Genomic DNA, 20,190 nt, shown 5'->3' with positions numbered 1-20,190 from the left:
TGTTAGTGTTTAAGCATTCAGAAAAAAAAAAAAAAAAGTCCCCTTAAGTTAGTGTATAATTATTTCACACTATTTTAGGTGTCTATTTATTGATCAATACATTTTGTTTTTTGGAAAATACATCGGCAGTGTGAATACCATAGAAATCCAAGGTAAAACACAAAAGGAAAGATTTTGGTCTCTTTGTCTTTAAACGACTTGGTGACAGTGTCAGCGAGGCCGCAGCGCAGGCGGCGTTGTTGTACCCGGAACACAAAGCAGGCGGGACCTGAAACACAAACATGGCGCGGGTTACTAAGGTACTGCATTGAATTGCTAGTTACATCGCTTTATGTTATACAACAACTTTCGAACAAGAAAAACTGAATACTTAAATAGTTACCACCGTTATCATTATAAAAATGAGTCAATCCTATGCAAATGTGCATGCAAATGAAGTGTAAATCGTTACATTTTCAAAGTTAACTGGTGATGCAACAAATCGTAGCAATTTAACTGATTCTATTAATGCTGAAACTGATTTATTTATTAATGGAGTAGTTTTCTGTATCGTTGGGGTACTTGGAACAACAGACGTGTTTTCATTTTGCAAAATAATAATTAATTGATACTGATATGATTTGAGTACAGCGTCACGGATTGTACTTATTTTTGTACAGCTTTAAAGTAGTAGAAATAAATCGTTATAAATGCTTTCTTGGGGATACATGCAGATAAATAGCTAATTCTGCTTTTAATAAAGTATTTAGTTTATGCTCTTTCTATTTTGTATCCCCGCTGAACTGTATCGACACACACTTCATATAGCTGGCAAGTCCCAACATGTAGCTTGATATAATGGCACGCCTGTTTTCTTCCGCCTAAACACCGCCACCTGGTGGAACAACTTGGTAAATAAAAGGCAGAAATAGTTTTGCACACCCAATACGTGCTTTCATTGTAGGTAAAACATAAACTATTAATCTTGGGTTTGTCTCCTGATTTAAGAAGCCTTTCACATTGCTGTGATGTGTAAAACTTAATGCTGTGTGACATAACTAGCTCATACCAGGACAGTTTGAATAACATTTGACACATTTTTGCATTTCATAAAGTGTGAATTATGATTTCATTTCTCTTGTTTCTGATTCATTTTTGTTACTTACAAAGCTTAAAAATAAATAAATTAATACTTCTGGGGAAAATCAGCAGCCGTGCAATCAAATTAGAGACGGATGCAGAAACAAAACCATAAACTACTGGGTTTCACAACTTGCACCAGATAAATTTGAAACAATGGGAATTGCAGATGGTATATGTATGTATATGGTATATGATGGTATATACAGGGTAGAGTCATTTAAGCTAAATATGTGTTGGCTTTTCTTATTCTCCTTCTTATGCTGTTGTCGCTGTAGTCGGCGTTGGTGCTGTGTATGGATGTGGGCTTCTCCATGAGCAACTCTGCTCCGGGGCTGGAGTCCTCCTTTGAACAAGCCAAGAAAGTCATTCAGAAGTTTGTGCAGCGCCAGGTAAGAGCATCGAGATCTTTACTGTTCCTGGAGCTGAGTGTGTTGGTCTGTAGATGTGTACACTGAGCTATTACAGTAAGGCAGGCAATGTATTAGAAAGATAATCTATATAAATGTCTGTTTTGGTATGTTTTAAGTTTCTAATATGCCAATTATACCAATAGGCATTTTCACTGTCCAAAAAAATGTATGCCCGTGTGTCTTGCAGGTGTTTGCAGAGACCAAGGATGAGTTGGGCCTTGTGCTGTTCGGCACCGATGAGACTGACAATCCACTGGCCTCTGAAGACCAGTACCAGAACATCGTGGTGCACCGACACCTGATGATGCCTGACTTTGAGCTGCTGGAGGAGATTCAGAACGACATTCAGCCAGGAAACCAGCAGGCGGACTGTATCCTTAATCATTACCTCGCCTCACGCCTTCAAATGATAAACTCCCACACTTTGCAAACTATCACCTGTACTGGTGTGCTTTACCTGTTAGTGTGTAGAGAACATATGAAACATTACAAAAGTCAGTTGTGGAAGTAACTACTCCCCAATCACAACAAACTAATTTTTTGTGTTTAATAGCCTTGACAAGTATTTCCCCTCAGGTCTTGATGCCTTGGTCGTGTGTATGGATCTCCTGCAGAGAGAAACACTGTAAGGAATATATATATATATATATATATATATATATAATAATGATGATCTGTGAGAATGCATTAATTTATTTTATTTTCTTCCCTTCAGTGGTTTGTTTCAGTTACACTGCAGGCAGTGTATATCTGTACAGAAATGGAGGGAAACTGCTGACCCTGGTGTTTTCTTTCTCTTTTCAGGGGGAAGAAGTGTGACCGGCTGAACATTGTCATGCTTACAGACCTCCAGAATGAGATCTGCAGTGACCAGCTGGAGGTCATTGTAGCAAACCTGAAGAAAGGGGGAATAACCCTGCAGTTCTTGTACGTATGCTACACATTTTTTTGCTCAGTGGACCTAGCTGTTAGTTCTAGTGTTATGTGTATAGCTCTTCTTGCCCTGGTGTAACTCCTTGGCACATGTGCTACTATGAGTTTGTCTGATTTAAAGACAAAGTCTAAAATGGATAATCTTTAAGAAAGTGTCCATTCTTCATGGATTTTCCACCAAAACACAGAAGGCTCTGCCAAAATGGTCAGGAAGGGCATAAGTTGCTGTGCTTCAATAAAACTAAAATGCCTTTCTTGTCTTTCTTAATGTGTAGCTCTAGTTCTCAAATTCTTCTCTCTGTGTCCTATAATTTATTGTTTCATGTTATGCAGTAATGAGTTACAAATGTGGAGCTCATTTTAATAAGCTGTGTAGGTCACTGTGCTCAGGGGGTAGGGGGGGGTTTCCAACAGCACCCAACCATGTCCTCAAACTGGATCCCTACACTAGCATTCCTTATTCATTGATTAGCTTCCTCTCCGTTCCTCTTCATTTCACTTGGGAAAGCCCCTGCATTTGGATCTAGTGTCTCTTTATTGCTTAAACAGTTTGAACTCATTTTGTGCCCTTGCTTCTGGCATCATACCAGCCTGCCGTTCCCTGTGGATGCAGATGACGATAGTGAAGGTGGAGGGTCTGGAGATGGCAGGGGCCCCAGGCCTCCCCCCCAGGCAGGCAAAGGGCTGACACAGGAGCAGAAGCATGGGCTGCAGATGGTGAGACGGATCATGACCTCCCTGGACGAAGAAGATGGCCTAGATGAAGTCTACACCTTCAGGTAAGCATAACTGGAGGAGTCCTGATTGACCTGATTAACGTTCATGTCTTGAAAGTACCAGGGAGATGATAATAACGTGTCAGAGTGCATATCAAAGCCCACAACTGTGGAATTCAAGCAGAGCACTTGCTAGACAGTCTTAACAACTTTTCTCTTGGGGAGAAGTGCGCCTTGGTGACTTTCCTGTGTCTGCTGTCTCCTGCCACCTGCAGCGACGCCCTCGAGCGACTTGCTGTCTTCAAGAAGTTAGAACGAAGGCCCATGGCCTGGCCTTGCCAGCTCACCATTGGAAGCTCACTGTCCATCCGCATCGTGGGCTACAAGGCGGTGAGTTCCATGAGACAGACCCTTTCCAAATCTTAGGAGGGAACAACTGTTCTTAGAGTCCAGTTTCGTTAATCTTTCTCTAAAAAGTGTTCTGTGTCAGCCATGTTACTCATTAAATGCTCTCACTACATTTGTAAGCTCTTTGGGGCTGAGCTTCAGCTTGGGAAACCACTTGCTGGCATAGCTGACTTCACCAAGAGCTGTTGTGCCCTCAGCTCTCTGTGTTCAGTTTGGTGCAGGGACAGGGTGGGAGATTGTGAGCTGGTGCTTTAGCAGCTGTGGTGTGTTTGTGTGATGCCAGGTGACAGAGGAGAAGGTGAAGAAGAACTGGATGGTGGTGGATGCTCAGACGCATGAGAAGGACGACATCAAGAGGGAGACGGTCTACTGCCTCAACGACGACAACGAGACTGAAGTGCCCAAGGATGACACCATTCAGGGTAGGAGCAACAGAGCAACGGCAAATCGACAGTTGTACAGTGCTGAGTAGGTTCTGTGGCCTACTTTTTGAGGGGGAGAGGCAGAGTATGGTTTGGAATCATGCCTCCTGTCTCCCCAGGGTTCCGGTATGGCAGTGATATTGTTCCCTTCTCCAAGGTGGACCAGGATCAGATGAAATACAAGTCAGACGGAAAGTGTTTCTCTGTGCTGGGCTTCGCGAAGCAGAACCAGGTATCCATCCTAGAAGAACTGTGTTGGAATGTAGCCTCTCGTCAGTTACAAATAGCTTGTTAGTCTTCCCCATTCTGATTTGCACTCAAATTAACAATTCCAATACCGTAAATTCATTTCTCTTCTGAACCTTCTAATGCAGATTCAGCGTCACCATTTCATGGGTACTCAGATCATCAAGGTGTTTGCTGCCAAGGACGATGAGGTGAGAAAACGGGGCACTGGGTGTTTGCCCATCTTAAACTAGTCAATAGGGATTGCTCTGGGAAAAAAACTTTCCAAGGATATGTTCCTCAGTAGCAGCGACAGGATAGATTTAAAATACTATCACTGCTTCAGAAAAACATAATATTGCACGTTGCGTTCAGACCAGTGTGAGCGAAGGCTTGCGTATCACCTATATACTCCTCCTGTACTCTTTTTTTCCAGGTGGTTGGCGGTAAATGGGCAAATTGAATATGTGCAAAATCAAATGTCATACAAACCACAGTGGGGAAAATAAATAACCACAAATACATAATTAATTCTTGGTCATCCGTGCAGATGTTGTTTGTTAAATAAGTCTGAAAGTGGCCCAGAAACTAAATACACAACATTTTGAACATTCCTCCATGTTAATTAGCAGAAATGTTGAAAGATCACATCACTGGCACTCGCTTTCAAGCTACCACAGAAATCCAATCATACTTAATCCTAACGAGCAGTGGTGATCCTCTGTCAGCACTCATATGCTTGCCTGTGATTTGATCTGTTTGCCTCCCTTCTCTCTCTCTCTCTCTGATTGCCCGTGTGCCCACAGCATGCGGGGGTGGCCCTGTCAGCCCTGATCCACGCCCTGGATGAGCTGCAGATGGTGGCAGTGGTTCGTTACGCTTACGACAAGAGGAGCAACCCTCAAATAGGGGCGGCTTTCCCCTGCATCAAGGACAAGTATGAGGTGAACCTTCACATATTTTAAGTCTTCTCTGTGCACACTGTGTAAAGAATCGATTCTATGACAGTCCTACACCAAATATCCATTCCACAGCAGGATTTTGGCCCAGCCAGCTGAACAGCCTTTTCTATTTGTATCCGTCACAGCAGGACTGACCGTTTTTTTTGCGTGAGCTCCTAATGAGTGCCTCCGTGTTTCCTCAGTGCTTGATGTATGTACAGCTGCCCTACATGGAGGACCTGCGCCAGTATGTCTTCCCTTCTTTGGAGAACAGCAAAGCCTTCACCCCTTCAGGTACAAGTCTTAGATCAGGGGCACAAGTCTATTATAGTATCAGTGGATTGTCTTCAATAAAGCGGTTGGATTAAAACACTAAAATTACAGCAATTGGAGCATTATGTCTGAGAGCTCATGAAGACAAAAGTCCTTCTGTCAGTTTTGCTCCACCAGTCAAATCTTAACAGCAGGATTCACTACAAATCCAGATGGTGACCTAAAAAAAACACAATGGATGTTACCCAGCACAGTGTTCACTTGCTGTTGTGGTCATCAAACTGCATGCCAGCTGTCTGAAAGAGTACTGCCAGCTTAGGGGTTTATATATTCAAATATATATATTTTTTTAATGTTAATGAAAAACGTTTCACTTGACTCAGTAAAAAGGTGGAACTTTTAATGTTTTATTTAATCAAAACGATGGTTTAATTTCAGTGACCTGTATTTGAGGAAATGTTCATGCTCTACTTAATGAGAGCTTCTCCCAGTGCAGACATGCCACCTGCTAGGTGATGACAAGGATATGAAACAAAATGATTGTGTCAAGGAAGAAAATAACTGAAAAATGTATTTTTGATTAGATTGTAAGCCTGTGTTTAGTAATGCGGAATTCATCTCTAAAGAGGGACAGACTGATGTGGATTAGTGTGAAGTAGTTTGGTAGCAGAGATGGAGAACAGGCTTCAATGTGTGTGGTTGTAGTCCATATATAAATCTAAAGGGGGAGTAGGTGCGTGTGCAACTCCCTTATTTTTTCGACCTTGATTTAAGACTAACGCTCTCGTTCCCGCTGTGGGTTCAGAGGCTCAGCTGTCTGCTGTCGACTCTCTGATCGACTCCATGATGCTGGAGGAGGACGGAGAGATGGTGGATATTTTTAAAGTCAACAAAATCCCGAATCCCCAGTTCCAGAGACTCTTCCAGGTCCGTTATCTTATCCCTAATTCTGCAGTCTTTACAGTCTTTGTGTGTGTAAAATATCTGTACTGTGGAGTGTAACCAATGGTCTAAACCGTGCTCTCTGCAGTGTCTGCACCACCGGGGCCTCAACCCCAACACCCCCCTGCCCCCGATAGAGCCGTGGCTGCAGAGGTCACTGGACCGCCCCCCCGCCGTGACGGCCCGCTGCCAGGCCCCCCTGCAGGACGTGCGCAAACTCTTCCCGCTCAAGGAGGCCATCCGCAAGAAGGAAACGAAGACCAGTGCCGACATCTTCGGGGACACGTAAGACCAGCCCTGAGACTCTGTCCTGCTCGGGCCCACACAGGGATCCTGAAGTAGTTGGTCATCTGCGTTGAATTGATATGTCAGTGCTTGTTGAGTTGTATGTGTGGGTTAAGGATCCACAAGTGCTGTTTAATTACATATATAATTTAGATAGACAAACACATAAAAGACTCCATGCCTGTAACTTTACAGGCGTGACATGGAAAAGAGAAGCAAGTGGAAACATCTTGGGGAGGCCTTCATCCAGCTACGGATTATTATATGCTGATCAATATAGAAATAGATTACTTGATATAAAATTACCTGCTCCATTAGGTATTAGTAAAACCAACCACATGAATTAGATCTGAAATATTGGACAATAAAATTACCTGCTCCATTAGGTATTAGTAAAACCAACCACATGAATTAGATCTGAAATATTGGAGTCCACTGCTGTTGAGTTCTACTTCTGTGTGCTTTCTCTTGGTCTACTCCACTTGGGTTCATAGTGTTTTAAAATGCTAGAAGGTATCTTTTTATGTATTTATTATTTATTCCACAGTAAGGAAGAGGAACCCGACTCCAAGAAGGCCAAACTGGAAAAGGAGGAAGAATTCAACTTAGCTGAGCTCTCTGAAGGCAACGTCACGAACGTAAGCGTTTAGAAGATGCCGTGTTTACTAACTTGTACAGAACTTGGGGCTATAGTGCTTATAGCCCTTAATCTTTCCTAACAACACAAGCGATCAATCTGATAAGTTGCTGTGTTCAAAAAAAGGTCAGTTGTGCTGCGAATTGTGAATAAATCAGACCACACCACTTGTTTTTATATGCTAAACCTTCAGATTACTCCTGGTTAGTGCAGTGATGGAGCCTGATTTCAAGATCTGTGTGGCTTGGAAGTTGCTCAGTGGGAGTCAATGCAGATCCACATTTGTCTTTCTGTATTTTCTTTTCCCTTGATGTATTTTATATATATATTTGATATCCCCTGCATTTTATGTATTGCATAATAAGTTGGGCTAGAGGTGGCATCGATGAAGAGATTTTAATAGACTTCCAAACCTATTACCATCCCCTTAGGCCTATATAAACCTAGGAATATGGTCTGAGTTATCAATAAGAGAGAGGAGTTGTGCTAGTGAATGGGGGATGGAATACACGATGTCTCTTCTCCTCTCTCCAGGTGGGCAGTGTTGATCCAGCAAGGGACTTCCGAACTCTCGTGCAGCAGAAGAGCCTTCCGTTCGGCCAGGGTGAGAGAGGGCAACTCTGGGCACTGGGGGCGGGGCAGTACAAGTTCAAACTGGCTGTGGCAAAGAAAAACTGTTTTTATAAACTGTACAGAGAGGATATTGTCTACGCAGGGTGCCGAGGGGAAAAATCTCTATACAGCCCACATCTGTTTTTCCACATTGGTCCTTGAGCACTTCCGTGTCTTCTGGTTTCCGCTCCAGCAGTTACCTAATTACACCCTTATCTGAAAAAATATGTTTATTATTCAGCTGATGGTAATTTAAAAGGCATAATTAAGCAATTATTGTTCAGCTGAGCCTTAAAATAAATAAAGTGCTCAGCTGGAACAAACACCTGCAAACACAAAGGACCACAGTCTGCAAATCTCTCACCTAGATGCATCTGATGGACCTAGCGGAGATGGAGGCGATTAGTACAGTGGACAGTCAATAGGGTCAAGTGCAGAGGACTTTGCAAACAGTCCGGAATGCTAATTGTTGCCCAATCTGAGCTAAATATTAACATGCTATTCTGCAGAATCCTTCACTCCTTCCTCATATTCTTGAGCTTTCCTGTGTGAAGTGTGGCGCTGTGCTGTGCTCACTCCTCTTGTCCCGATGTTTTCTGCAGTGTGCCAGCAGCTGACGCACAGGATTGAGCAGCTGCTGGGCAGCAAGAGCACCCAGTATTACATGAAGAGCATCTCCTGTATCCAGGCCTTCAGAGAGCAGTCCATTGTGGTGAGCACTGTGTGGTACTGGGCAGGGCCACCAGGGGGCGCGTGAGCTCACATCATCAAATTCAGTTTAGCTCAAGCGTCCCCAATATATTTTGCCAATGTCTCTCTAGGACTACTGATGTTTAGATGCAAAGGGCAACACCTTAATAAGTGGTAAATAATACTCACAGTGGACTTATTTATTGTATGTAATCAGTTTGTGATCTGTTTCTAGATTAGTATCTCATATCCTGGATAATTGCTGAGCTCACTGGCAATGACCATGGAAAAAATATTTTTAGAAACCTTTTTTTTTTTTTTTTCTGGAGCAGTCCCAGAACATGTAAAAAGTAAACTAGGAATGACTGAGAACTCACTGCAAGAGGTCAGGAATAATTGTGCTGGGTGGGGGGGGTGTCCTAGCAGTGAGTGACAGCTGTCTGCTCTGGCAGGTCAGAGAGGCGGAGCTCTATAACAGCTACCTGCAGTCTCTGAAGAGGAGCGTGCCCGACCGAGGGCTGCAGGGATTCTGGGATCTGCTGGTTCAAGGTAAGGGGACTTATGTGACTTCAGCACAGGCTGGATCCATTGGCGTATTAAAATGCCCCCACAGTAATCAAAGCGGAGAGATTGTTCATGTTCCTGTGGCTTTCTTTCCTGAGTTAGGAGTCGTATTGGGAGTGGGCCCTTTGACCTGACTTTGACATGGCTGAAACTACAACATGCTTTTTTGCAGATAACCTCTCCCTGATCAGCAAAGATGAGGTGGAAGGCAGTACAGTATCGAAAACCGAATCCATTGAGGTAATATACATCAGCTGTATCTATATATATTTTTTTAATAACTTGCATTGAAGGGATGTTAGGGAACAGAGTATGTGTAAAGGTTGTGGATTTGAGTAACACTTGTGTCAGGTGAGGTGTTGTACGTCAGTGTTGTTTGTGTGTGGGCGGGGCAGTGCTATCGTAATTGTGCATCGTCGTCTTCATCCCTGAGAGCAGCACTTTTACCGGTAACAAAACTGAGACTGCAGTCCTGATAATTAGGGCCCTGTGTTTTATTGCTGCACTTTATTCCTCCCTACACAATTTGGCCATGTAGTCTGCTTAATTAAAAGACTTATTCATTAATAATCTCACAATTCCTTTAATCATCTCAATTACTTAAAAAAAATATTAGGGCAAACTGAGGAGTTGATAAAGTGGCAGCAGCTACAGACATTCATTTAGAGCACCCCTTTATTCATATTTCTTCAGTATTATTTATTAGAATCTGTACATACATTTAAATATTCATTTCATAATAGAAACTAAATGCTTTTTGATTGTGATGTTTTTGACTGCAAGTCTCTGTTTCTTTAAACACATCAATTTATTTAATTACCCTTTGTACTAAATGTAACTCATTTTTATTTTTCTAATTAGTCAAAGTACAATTTGTTGATTTCTGAATCGCAATGACTATACATTAGGAGACTGCTGGGACATCTAGGGCATAGCAGTTGACTGAAAACTGGAAAAAACTAGTCACAGAAAATGCAGGACCCTACTGATAGCCCTTTGCTATGTTTCCAGTTTCTCGCTGCAGAAGACAAAAAGACTGAGGATATGGCACCTGCTGCTGCTGACGGCGGAGATGTGGATGACTTGGTGAGTAAATGGCTGTCTGTAGTAGTTTTAGCTACTATATACCTCAGTGCTCATCTGGTGAAAGGCAAATTATCATTTTTTAAATTAAGTAGGGAGATTTCTTTGCATTGTTCATGATTTTGCCAAGAGTATGAGCAGTGTATTTGAGAAGCTGTAACAACCCCTTCACTGAAAAGCAGTGATGTCTGGAGACCATCTTCAGGAGTTCTGCCATCCATCTTCTGTCACTTTTTCTTCATTGCGAGTCTTTACCTCTGCTTTTGCCTGCGTTCGTAATTATTTGTCACCGGCACAGCGTCAACATTTTTCTGATTACAACACCCTTCTGTGCCTTCAGTACTGGTTCCATCACTACACATTGCTGTACTGTGTATCGATGATTTACCATGGCGTTCTGTGTGTTGTGAGACAGTGTCATGTGTCTGGTTGCCGTACTTGAGGGTAGTGTGTTCTGATGTGTGTGCTGCTCTGTCTGTACAGCTGGACATGATGTGAGCCTCACAGCCGTCCAGAATAGAAGACTGCAGCCCACAACAAGGACCAAAGACAGACAAGATTGGATATGGTTTTCCTTTAGTCGTTCTCTCTTTTGTAAAGTGTTAATTGTTTAAGGGTTTTAAATGTAGTCCCAGTAGAAGCTCACAGGGAAGTTCAGAACTGATTATCACTGCAGAGAGAAATGCCAATGGAAAAGCAATCAAGTAGAAATAGACAGTTTTGGACCTAGTTAATGTGGCATTACAACAAAGATGTGTCAAATACACATTTGTGAGCCAGTTAAAAAATTCCCTGCATTGAGCTTCCAGAGGATTTTTGGTCAGTTCTCTAGACTGTATGTATAGATTGACAGGGGATATCACTAAGTGCATTGAGAAAATAAATGTGTCCTGGAAAACATGTATTCCCACCATTACAATGACATGTCTTTATATTTATTTTATTCCATTCTCATTGACACAAAGTTTTTACTAATCATTATCAAAATAGCCTCATTAATTTTAAATCAATCATTCTTTTGGATAAGAAACTCCATGACTCAACATTAGAAAGGTTAGCTACTGTATTAAAGGGTTTATTATAAAGGTGTGGAAGCATTAGACAAATGTACATTACTTTTTTTTCTAAATGTGGCTTTGTATCTAAAAAATACACAACCTGCTGTTGAAGGATTTGTATTAGTGTTAAAAAATTTAAATAAACTGAAGCTTTTTTCTTACAACCTCAAAATAACTTTCTTGCCAACGTATTATAGCACAGAAAATCAAAACCCTTTCTTCCGTGGGAAATTAGCATGCAAAGTTAATTGGCATCTCAAAATTAAAATAGCTTGTTATTCTTCAAATAACAAATGTAAGCTAATCTTCAAAACAGGAACTGTTTAATTGTGACTTTAAAGAGATAGCACTGGCATCTCAAGATGATTACACTTTGACTACACTCTCCAGGTAAAGTATTTAGGTCTTCACATCTAAATAATTCTGATCAATAAAGGGGTTAATTTAATTTTCAAGCACAGAAACATTATGTAATTGAAAGTAATATTCCATTGTTAAGTACACCTCTACCCCAATATAACATGGTCCCTGGGAGCCAAAAAATCCAAGTTACAGATGAAACCATGTTATTCGAACTTGGTTTGACCTCGAGCATTTCCGGTATTAATAATCAGCAAATCATTTGTGTTACAGCTGACACTGTGTATGCAGTAAATATATCTGTTCTACGATGGTTATTACAAGTATTTTATAAGCTTACTTAAAATATAGTGTATTAACAACACTGGTACTAAACTGCTAAATGCAACCATTTGGGCTAGGTTTCATCAGATCATACATCAATCGTTTGGTCAAATGCCTAGGAAAATGCAAAATTCACACAAAACCTCAGAAAACGCTTTGAATTAACTAATATGAACTTAACTATTAAATAGTTTGAAAACATTTTGGAGATGGAAGTTAACTTACAGAAAATGTTAAAATGAAGCTAAAAAAGGCAACATAACAGGTTTAAACTAACAACATTATAACTTTAAGACTTGCAGACGACTATTGTTCATGCAATGAAGATCAGAGTGAAAGTTTTAAAATGTTGTATGTGTGCTCGGCTTTGTGTTTCCACTTTCTAAACCATTTTTGTTTTACCATATTCTATCCAAATTCACATTATACCGGATTGCATTATATCAGGGTAGAGTTTGTGATGGTCTGCACAGTTTTCCATTCATTGATTATCTCTAGCTACTCCAGCAATTCTATAATTTTAATGAGGGTAGTCCACAGAATATTCAAATATCTGGGATAATTAGATCAGCCACTTTACGCAAATCAATGTACTAAACCTACATGACCAGGTTTGTAAATCCAGTTTTATGCTGTGAACATTCTGCTCCTTCCAAGTTGTCCCCCTTCATTTACCAGCCCCGGGTTGGTGTCCAAGTGTCCACAATCCTTCCTTCCGATTGAACGAAATAGACCGGGTGCATCGCAGCTGTGGCACATGCCTGTAAGACCGAGGGAGGGGGAGGGGAGGTGAATAATCCTTGGGACAAATCCAGTGACAATAAAGGGATTACATTTAAATAAGTCTGAAAGTGGCCCAGAAACTAAATACACAAAATTTGAACATTCCTCCATGTTAATTAGCAGAAATGTTCACTGGCACTCGTTTTCAAGCTACCACAGAAATCCAATCATACTTAATCCTAACGAGCAGTGGTGATCCTCTGTCAGCACTCGTATTAGACTACAGACAACTGACCGTTCCTACTAGACTCTCTGCTTAGAAAAAAAAAAGTACAGGATCATATAATAGTAAAATGGGCATGTTTCAATTGCATTCAACTTTTTTGTTTTAGGCTTGGCGATGATATCATTTTTCTACGTCATCCAGACATAAGATCTTTGCATAGAACAGATGTTACGAATTTGAGAACTGGAGAGTCGTGGAACACTTAAGTTTTTTGTGAAATTAAATTAATTCAACACTTACGTGGTAAGGAATAAGAGAGAGGAGGGAACCCAAAGGGAATTTTTCATAATCGAGTTTCCCAGAGACTGGTTCAACTTTTCCGTGCTCCTGAGTCATGGAGAGCAATCTGAATGAAGATGAACGTAAAATGAAGATTAATTGAGCTGAACAACTTCCTGGGAATGATCCTGTTTTGTGGGTAACGTAGGTTTATTCCCTATATTTGTCTGTTCTTTCACTGTTAATTAACTTTAAAGGAAAGGTCCTTAATACCTGTAAAGAAGGAAAACAGCTCTCAAGCAGATTACTAAAGACAGGCAGTATAAAATGTGATGACTTCAACCTTTTGAGGTGCGGCTTAATTAGAAGACTGAAACAAACTCCCCGTCATACAGCTGCACCACCGGTCTCTTTTTGGATGTGAATTGCATGGTTAAATGCATTTAACCAGTGAGCCTCCTGTCTCGTGCCCTAATCTATCAGGTTACACAATGTGGGTGCATATCTCTTACTTCAGTTCAGGATGCCCTTCGATCACAGCGTAGCCAGTGGGGAGGCGGCCCATGCCATCCAGACTCAGGGCGGTCCAGCCACAGTCCACCAGCAGCTGGTTCGTGGCAGGGTAGTGACCAATAACCCGGGTCAGCACCCTCACAGCAACCTCCTCTATCTTGCAAGAGCCAATTAGAGTCTGCTGTATATCTAGGGATAACAAAAGGGCAGGGAAACCAGTGAGAGACATTGCAGTGTGATCCATTTCAGCTTTTTTGGAGCAATTTGAGGAATATTTCTCTATCTTGTCTTTCCACATTGGCTTTTCAGGTAATGCAGACAATGATAATGGGATATTTCAGAGTTTTCTGGGGTGTGCATTTGGGTGCAGGTACAGAATTCAACAAGATTAAGGCCTTCAGTTAATTAAGACCCACCATAGAACACATAATTCCCAGGATGCACCTCACTTAGCAAAGCCATGTCTGGGACAGGGTGACTGCAGGAAGGAGTGGAGCCGATGCTAGACTTAACACCGTGAATGCCTGCAGCCTTCAGTCTGTGAAACAGAAGCATCCCAAAGGCAGGTGATACATCAATACAAGAGCATTTTTATACATTCCACATTTAAACAACAAACAAGAGGCCAGAGCAGTGAATTGCACGTTGTGTAGTGCAGCCATTTCTCCTATTTTACACACTGCCGTTTTTTAAGGCTCTGTTCATTACTGCACTTCTTTGGCTTTGGTTCCCTATCATTTCAGGGCTCAGATATAACTTGAAAACCATTTCCTTTATTTTCTTTCCAAATGTAAAATAGTAATCTTCAGTTATATTAATCAAGTGTAACTGTCAGAAAAACATGACCTAAGACACAAATGAATATCAGCCACCAACAGACAGAAGAACTTTGAGAAAAAAGTTCCCACCATTTTGGTACCAACATACAGGACTTTAGGTGCTACTAGAGGACTCTGTTAAAATCCATGGTTAAAACTTAAAGGAGTTGGTTTTATTCAAGCCTGAGGGGCTGGCTTCTTGATACTGTCATAAGTAACTATTCAGGTTGTTAATCTCCCAGAGAATAAGAGATCTTACTTCTCCATAAACTGCAGTGTTGCTGTAGTAGTTGCCTGGGCTACAGCTTTAATTTCCTCTCCTCCAGAGCAGTGGTAGGAGTTTCCACAGTGGGCATACACCCCAGTCAGCTCCACGCTCTCGCTCTGCGAAATGGCTTTGGCTAGTTGAAGAGCTGCAGGGTCGCTGTGAGGAATTCCCGCTATATAAAAAAAAAAAAAAGAATAACAGTAAAACTGTGATTGGTTAGCAGTTTACTCGTCCACTGATCAGAATTAAAATTAAAATACATTCCCTTTTTATTTAAATTCACTTTGCCTCTAGGAGATCTCTTATGAACTTAACGACATACAAAAACACGTTAGTAACACTTTAGGCGTCTGTTAACGGTTAAGTTGAAGGAGGGAAATATCAAATATGCAATGCATTGTGAATACATAACTAATATGCATTCAATATGAACTCAATAGAAAATCACCTTACGACCCCAATTCCAAAAAAGTTGGGACAGTATGGAAAATGCAAAAAAACAAACAAAAAGAGTGATTTGAAAATTAAATTCACCCTGTACTATATTGAAAACATTTTTAACACATTGTGATGTTTTACTTTGTGAATTTAATTTATTTTTGAAAATATACACTCATTTCTAATCTGATGACTGCAACACACTTCAAAACAGTTGGGACAGTCGACTGTTTTCCACTGTGTAACATCACCTTTTCTTTTATTAACACTTAAGCGTTTGGGCACTGAAGACACCAGTTGGTTAAGTTTAGCAAGTGGAATTTTCCCCCATTCATCCATTATGCATTTCTTCAGCTGCTCGACTGTACGGGGCCTTCGTTGCCTTATTTTGCACTTCATAATTCACCACACATTCTCTATCGGAGACAGGTCAGGACTGCAGGCAGGCCATGCTAGCACCCGCACTCTCTGCTTATGCAACCATGCGCTTGTAATCCAGGCAGAATGTAGTTTGGCGTTGTCCTGCTGGAAAATGCAGGGACGTCCCTGGAAAAGACGACGTCTGGATGGCAGCATATGTTGCTCCAAAATGTGTACATATCTTTCTGCATTAATGGTGCCCTCACAGATGTGCAAGTTACCCATGCCATGGGCACTGACACACCCCCATACCATGACAGACGCTGGCTTTTGGACCTGATGCTGATAACAGCTTGGATGGTCCTTTTCCTCTTTGGCCCGGAGAACACGACGACTGTTTTGTCCAAAAACTATTTGAAATGTTGACTTGTCGGACTACAAAACACGATTCCACTGTGCTACTGTCCATCTCAGATGAGACCGAGCCCAGAGAAATCAGCGGCGCTTCTGGACAGTGTTGATGTATGGCTTCTGCTTTGCATAGTAAAGCCTTAACTTGCATCTGTGGATGCAGCGGGGAATGGTGTTGACTGACAAAGGTTTACCAAAGTATTCCCGAGCCCATGTCAGGATATCCATTACAGACAGGTTTTTAAGACAGTGACATCTGAGGGATCAGAGATCACGCGCATTCAGAAGTGGTTTTCGGCCTTGCCCTTTACGCACAGAGATTTGACCGGATTCCTTGAATCTTTTAATTATATTGTGCACTGTAGATGGTGAAATGCCCAAAATCCTACCGAATTGTCTTTGAGGAATGTTGTTCTCAAAGTGTTGGATGATTCGCTGACGCATCTGTTGGCAGATTGGCGAGCTTCGACCCATCCTTGCTCTTGAAGGACTAGGCCTTTTTTGGAGGCTCCTTATATACTATGATTACACGATTGCCTCACCTGTTTCACATCACCTTCTTATTTCAACTTGTCACATCACTATTAGTCCTAAATTGCCCCTGTTCCACGTGTTGGAACGTGTTGCATGCATCAATTTCAAAATAAACATTTACCTTCAAAACACTATGCAGTTGATTAGGTAAAACATCAAATACTTGTCTTTATATGTTTTTGTTTAAATACAAGTCAAAGTTATTTACAAATCACTCCCCTCTTTGTTTTTATTAGCATTTTCCATACTGTCCCAACTTTTTCGAAATTGGGGTTGTACATATGTAGTCGATGCAGGTCGGTTCTCCCCGCCTGGGATTCAAGCCGTGCACCACAGGCGCCCCTCTGAGCGCTCCGCACCGCAGCGGGTCCAGCGAGGTACAGTGTTAAGCCCTCTACGCTAAAAGGCCGGGCCTCCTACCATGGGAGGCTCAACACTGTACTACTTTTACTGAGGGGTTACGTCACTTTGTAACGGGCTCATTATACATGGATGAGCCCCGTTACACATATAGTTACATGCCAATACAGTCTGGCCGTTGGGTCTTGATTTTTAGCATGCATTGGGGGAATAAAGCCCAAGAGAGAAACAGAACTACTGTATTCTTTATATAATTGCATTCAAATACACAATACTTACCCAGGAGCCTTAGTAAAACATTTCTTCATCTATTTACTGACTGCTGTATTTTTCTCAATGTGCAAGACGTAAGGAAGAGATGTAAAGGAATATACAATGCAGCCTTAAGATGAAAAAAAAAAAGCTTTGAAAGAGAGCAGCATTTAACAACATCTGACCCACAGTGCCCACCTCGACCATTTTCGCAGTTCAGCTTGAGCCAAGTGTGCCACACTCTGCCTCCCTGCAGTGGGTGCTTCTTCAGCTCGGCCAGGGCCGCCTCGCTGTCCACCAGCACCTGGAAGAGCTCGAGGCGCTGGGCCAGCTCTGCACACCTGTCCAGCTTGTCGAAGGGCAGCGGGTAGGCGTACAGGATGTCGTCAAAGCCGTTCTCGGCGTAAAAGAAGGCTTCAGCCAGGGTGGACACCACGATGCACCGGCGTGTGCCAGCGGTCATGATCTCCCCGCCTTCCCTGTAACACCACACCAACACATTGACAGAGTAGCTTCTTTAGACTGTGTCTGCATGCGTCTCTCACACTTCAGTGCAACACATCATTGGCTTGTAAGACCACATACATATAATATGAGGCTGGTTTTCTGAAATGTCATCTTAAGTATTACATTTAATTAATTTCCAAATTGAAATGTTGGGAGTAGCTTCTGGTAAGTGTAAAGTTTGGCATTTAAATTACTTTTGAAACAATGCCCACTTAGTGCCATGTCAATCAATGTTGCCCTAGTCGTGGGGTCACGTGATCTGTCCGTAATACCTCTCTACTCTTTTCAAACCTAACAAGCTTAAAATGTGCCACTGATACACAGAGCAGGCTTGTGTGTGTCCTTACACGGTTTTATGGGTTTTCATGTGCGGTCGCAGCTGGACTCCCTGCTGGCTGAACCTGTCCGCCATCAGCCGTGCGTTGCTCCTGAGCTGGGGCAGGTCCAGCACCAGGGCGGGGGTCAGCAGGTCCTGCACACGCTGCGGCACCGCCATGATGACGCGCTGTCCGAGGCGCTACAACCAAGGCAAGAACTTATTGATCCACCTGTAAGTATTGATTATTGATATATTACTGTAATTGTGTGTTATATAGGTTAGGTCATCCTCAAATAAATATCTGCAACAATACTTTCATTACAAATGAACTATATGGTATTGAGATTACTTGACGAAACTGAAATGTATATTCTCCATGTTTTGTTCAGTCAGTACTATCTGCGACCTTGTTGTAGATGCACTTCCTTCAGATATGCATTACTTTGACGAGGAAATGTGTTCAGATGCAGTACTGTTTATTTATGCCCACTTTTATATTATTATGAGACGTCAGCTACAAATGAGTCCCGATCGACCTTTCCACGATTCGCTGGAAATACATAATGTGATACATAAGTGGTGTGTGCATATTACGCAAACTCGGTAAATGAAAATAAAAAAAAATAGTCTTACCAATATGATCTAGAGCGGCTTATGAACAGGCGTATGTACACTTCGGATCCACCTCTGGACTTCACTGAACTGGATTAAACTTTGATACATGTGAGAGATGCTTGTCTATGGCGAGTCAACAGGGACACAAAGTATGAGATACCGCTGCCCAGTACCATGCGTGGTTTAAAACGGGAAAACCGGACAACTGTGGCCAAATCCTTTCGGAAAACGTGTTTTAACCAATCTATGAAACATTTAACTTGTGCATGTTACATAATACGACTCTATAAGTATGGTATGAATTCATATGTTGGTAAACACATGGATTCAGTGCACTACTCTCACAAAATAATGTAAAATTTATATAAATTAATAATAGTAAGTGAAATAAGTAGCATAACCTATTATTTTCATATTTATGCATTTATTTACTAATATATGAATGTTTAATATATATATTATATATTAAACATTCATATATATATATATATAGTTTAATCATTTGTTCTTAAATGTTGTATTTAGGTGATTTTTGTAAGGGAAAATATTTGTTTTAGAAATTTTACAAAATATTTTCAATATTATTCATTACCATGTCGATTCTAGAAACTGCCTTTGTCCTGAGCAAAGGATCACACTTTCAAACTAAATTGTTTAAACATTTAAAAACTGGTAATAATTAATATTATTTTGAATTTACTAGGGTCATATAAAGGGTAACAATGTTTTTCTTGACTTTAAATGCCAGGATATTGATATCTATATAGCTAATTAAATGCTAATTCAATTTGTATTTTAGGCAAGTATGGCTAAGCACTAAGCAATTGTCATTAGAGGAGCAAAGGAAAAGGAATAGACCTACCAAAGAAAGAAATGTCAGAAAATGAACAGGCAGTCAGATGTAAAACTCAGGTTCAAATTTCACCCCTTGATTTTTCATTTTAGATTTGTATGCAATGAAGGGGAATTATTTATTTAATTGTAAGTCTTAAATGAAATATTTCTGATACTCTGAAATTGTTTGAATTTATCAAGTCAGAGTCAAGTCAGTTTTCACCAACTGCCAGTGGTTTGTCAACTCCATAATTGACTGATCAACTCTAAATATGTTAATTGCTGTTCTGCAAATATGGTTGAACCATTAAAGTACTTGTTGTGCTTCACATATGGTATCTTCTTTATAAGGTGTTTTGCATTCTTAATCTTAATAAAGATTATTCCAAATTAGAAAGCAATTGGTACCAGGCTGTTGTATACTTGTATAAATTAGTGAATTTAACTTAGTAACTTAGTAACTCGACACGCCCTGTCTGCAATCAGAAGTGTTACACTGTGTAGGCTGTGATTATTTAGCATTTGTTTAACATTACTACGAGTTATTGTTCAGTGTAACTGCGTGTATCTGGCACTGTCTTTGTCTGTATTCAGATATTAAGCGTCCATTAATTGTGCTATTAGCAGTCCTGCGTGGGAGGGAAGGCCATCCTGACCAGCCTTGTGTCATTCAACGCAACACAGGTGTGCACTGTCTTAATTAGTAACAGGTGTCTTATTTAACCGCT

General features: G+C 41.1%; 2 protein-coding genes across 3 annotated transcripts; one reads left to right on the top strand and one right to left on the bottom strand.

Annotated features, from left to right (window-relative positions):
* The first annotated feature begins 220 nt into the window (after positions 1–220).
* On the top strand, positions 221–11,485 carry LOC136711342 (X-ray repair cross-complementing protein 5). Its single transcript, XM_066687515.1, has 21 exons — positions 221–299; positions 1,398–1,511; positions 1,720–1,903; positions 2,109–2,157; positions 2,337–2,459; positions 3,056–3,244; positions 3,457–3,571; positions 3,873–4,011; positions 4,131–4,243; positions 4,386–4,448; positions 5,043–5,180; positions 5,381–5,471; positions 6,256–6,377; positions 6,481–6,677; positions 7,225–7,315; positions 7,849–7,918; positions 8,529–8,638; positions 9,069–9,165; positions 9,353–9,420; positions 10,192–10,266; positions 10,747–11,485. The coding sequence occupies exons 1-21, from the start codon at positions 282–284 to the stop codon at positions 10,759–10,761; spliced, it is 2,181 nt and encodes a 726-aa protein (XP_066543612.1). The 5' UTR covers positions 221–281; the 3' UTR covers positions 10,762–11,485.
* LOC136711343 (D-serine dehydratase) lies at positions 11,188–18,772 on the bottom strand. Of its 2 annotated transcripts, none has more exons than XM_066687516.1 (8): positions 18,647–18,772; positions 18,042–18,242; positions 17,386–17,666; positions 14,824–15,004; positions 14,163–14,284; positions 13,746–13,935; positions 13,255–13,360; positions 11,188–12,766 (listed from the first exon to the last, which is right to left on the bottom strand). In XM_066687516.1, exons 2-8 carry the CDS (start codon positions 18,188–18,190, stop codon positions 12,677–12,679), a joined length of 1,119 nt encoding a protein of 372 aa, XP_066543613.1. In that variant the 5' UTR covers positions 18,191–18,242; positions 18,647–18,772; the 3' UTR covers positions 11,188–12,676. The 2 variants fall into 2 exon arrangements, with proteins under 2 accessions (XP_066543613.1, XP_066543615.1); XM_066687518.1 differs by having other exon boundaries at positions 18,042–18,211.
* Positions 18,773–20,190: the final 1,418 nt, after the last annotated feature.

Source organism: Amia ocellicauda, chromosome 16 (assembly GCF_036373705.1).
Source record: "Amia ocellicauda isolate fAmiCal2 chromosome 16, fAmiCal2.hap1, whole genome shotgun sequence".
Classification (NCBI taxonomy): domain Eukaryota; kingdom Metazoa; phylum Chordata; class Actinopteri; order Amiiformes; family Amiidae; genus Amia; species Amia ocellicauda.
Note: the sequence above shows the minus strand (reverse complement) of the source record. Positions and strands in the feature narration are given on the sequence as shown.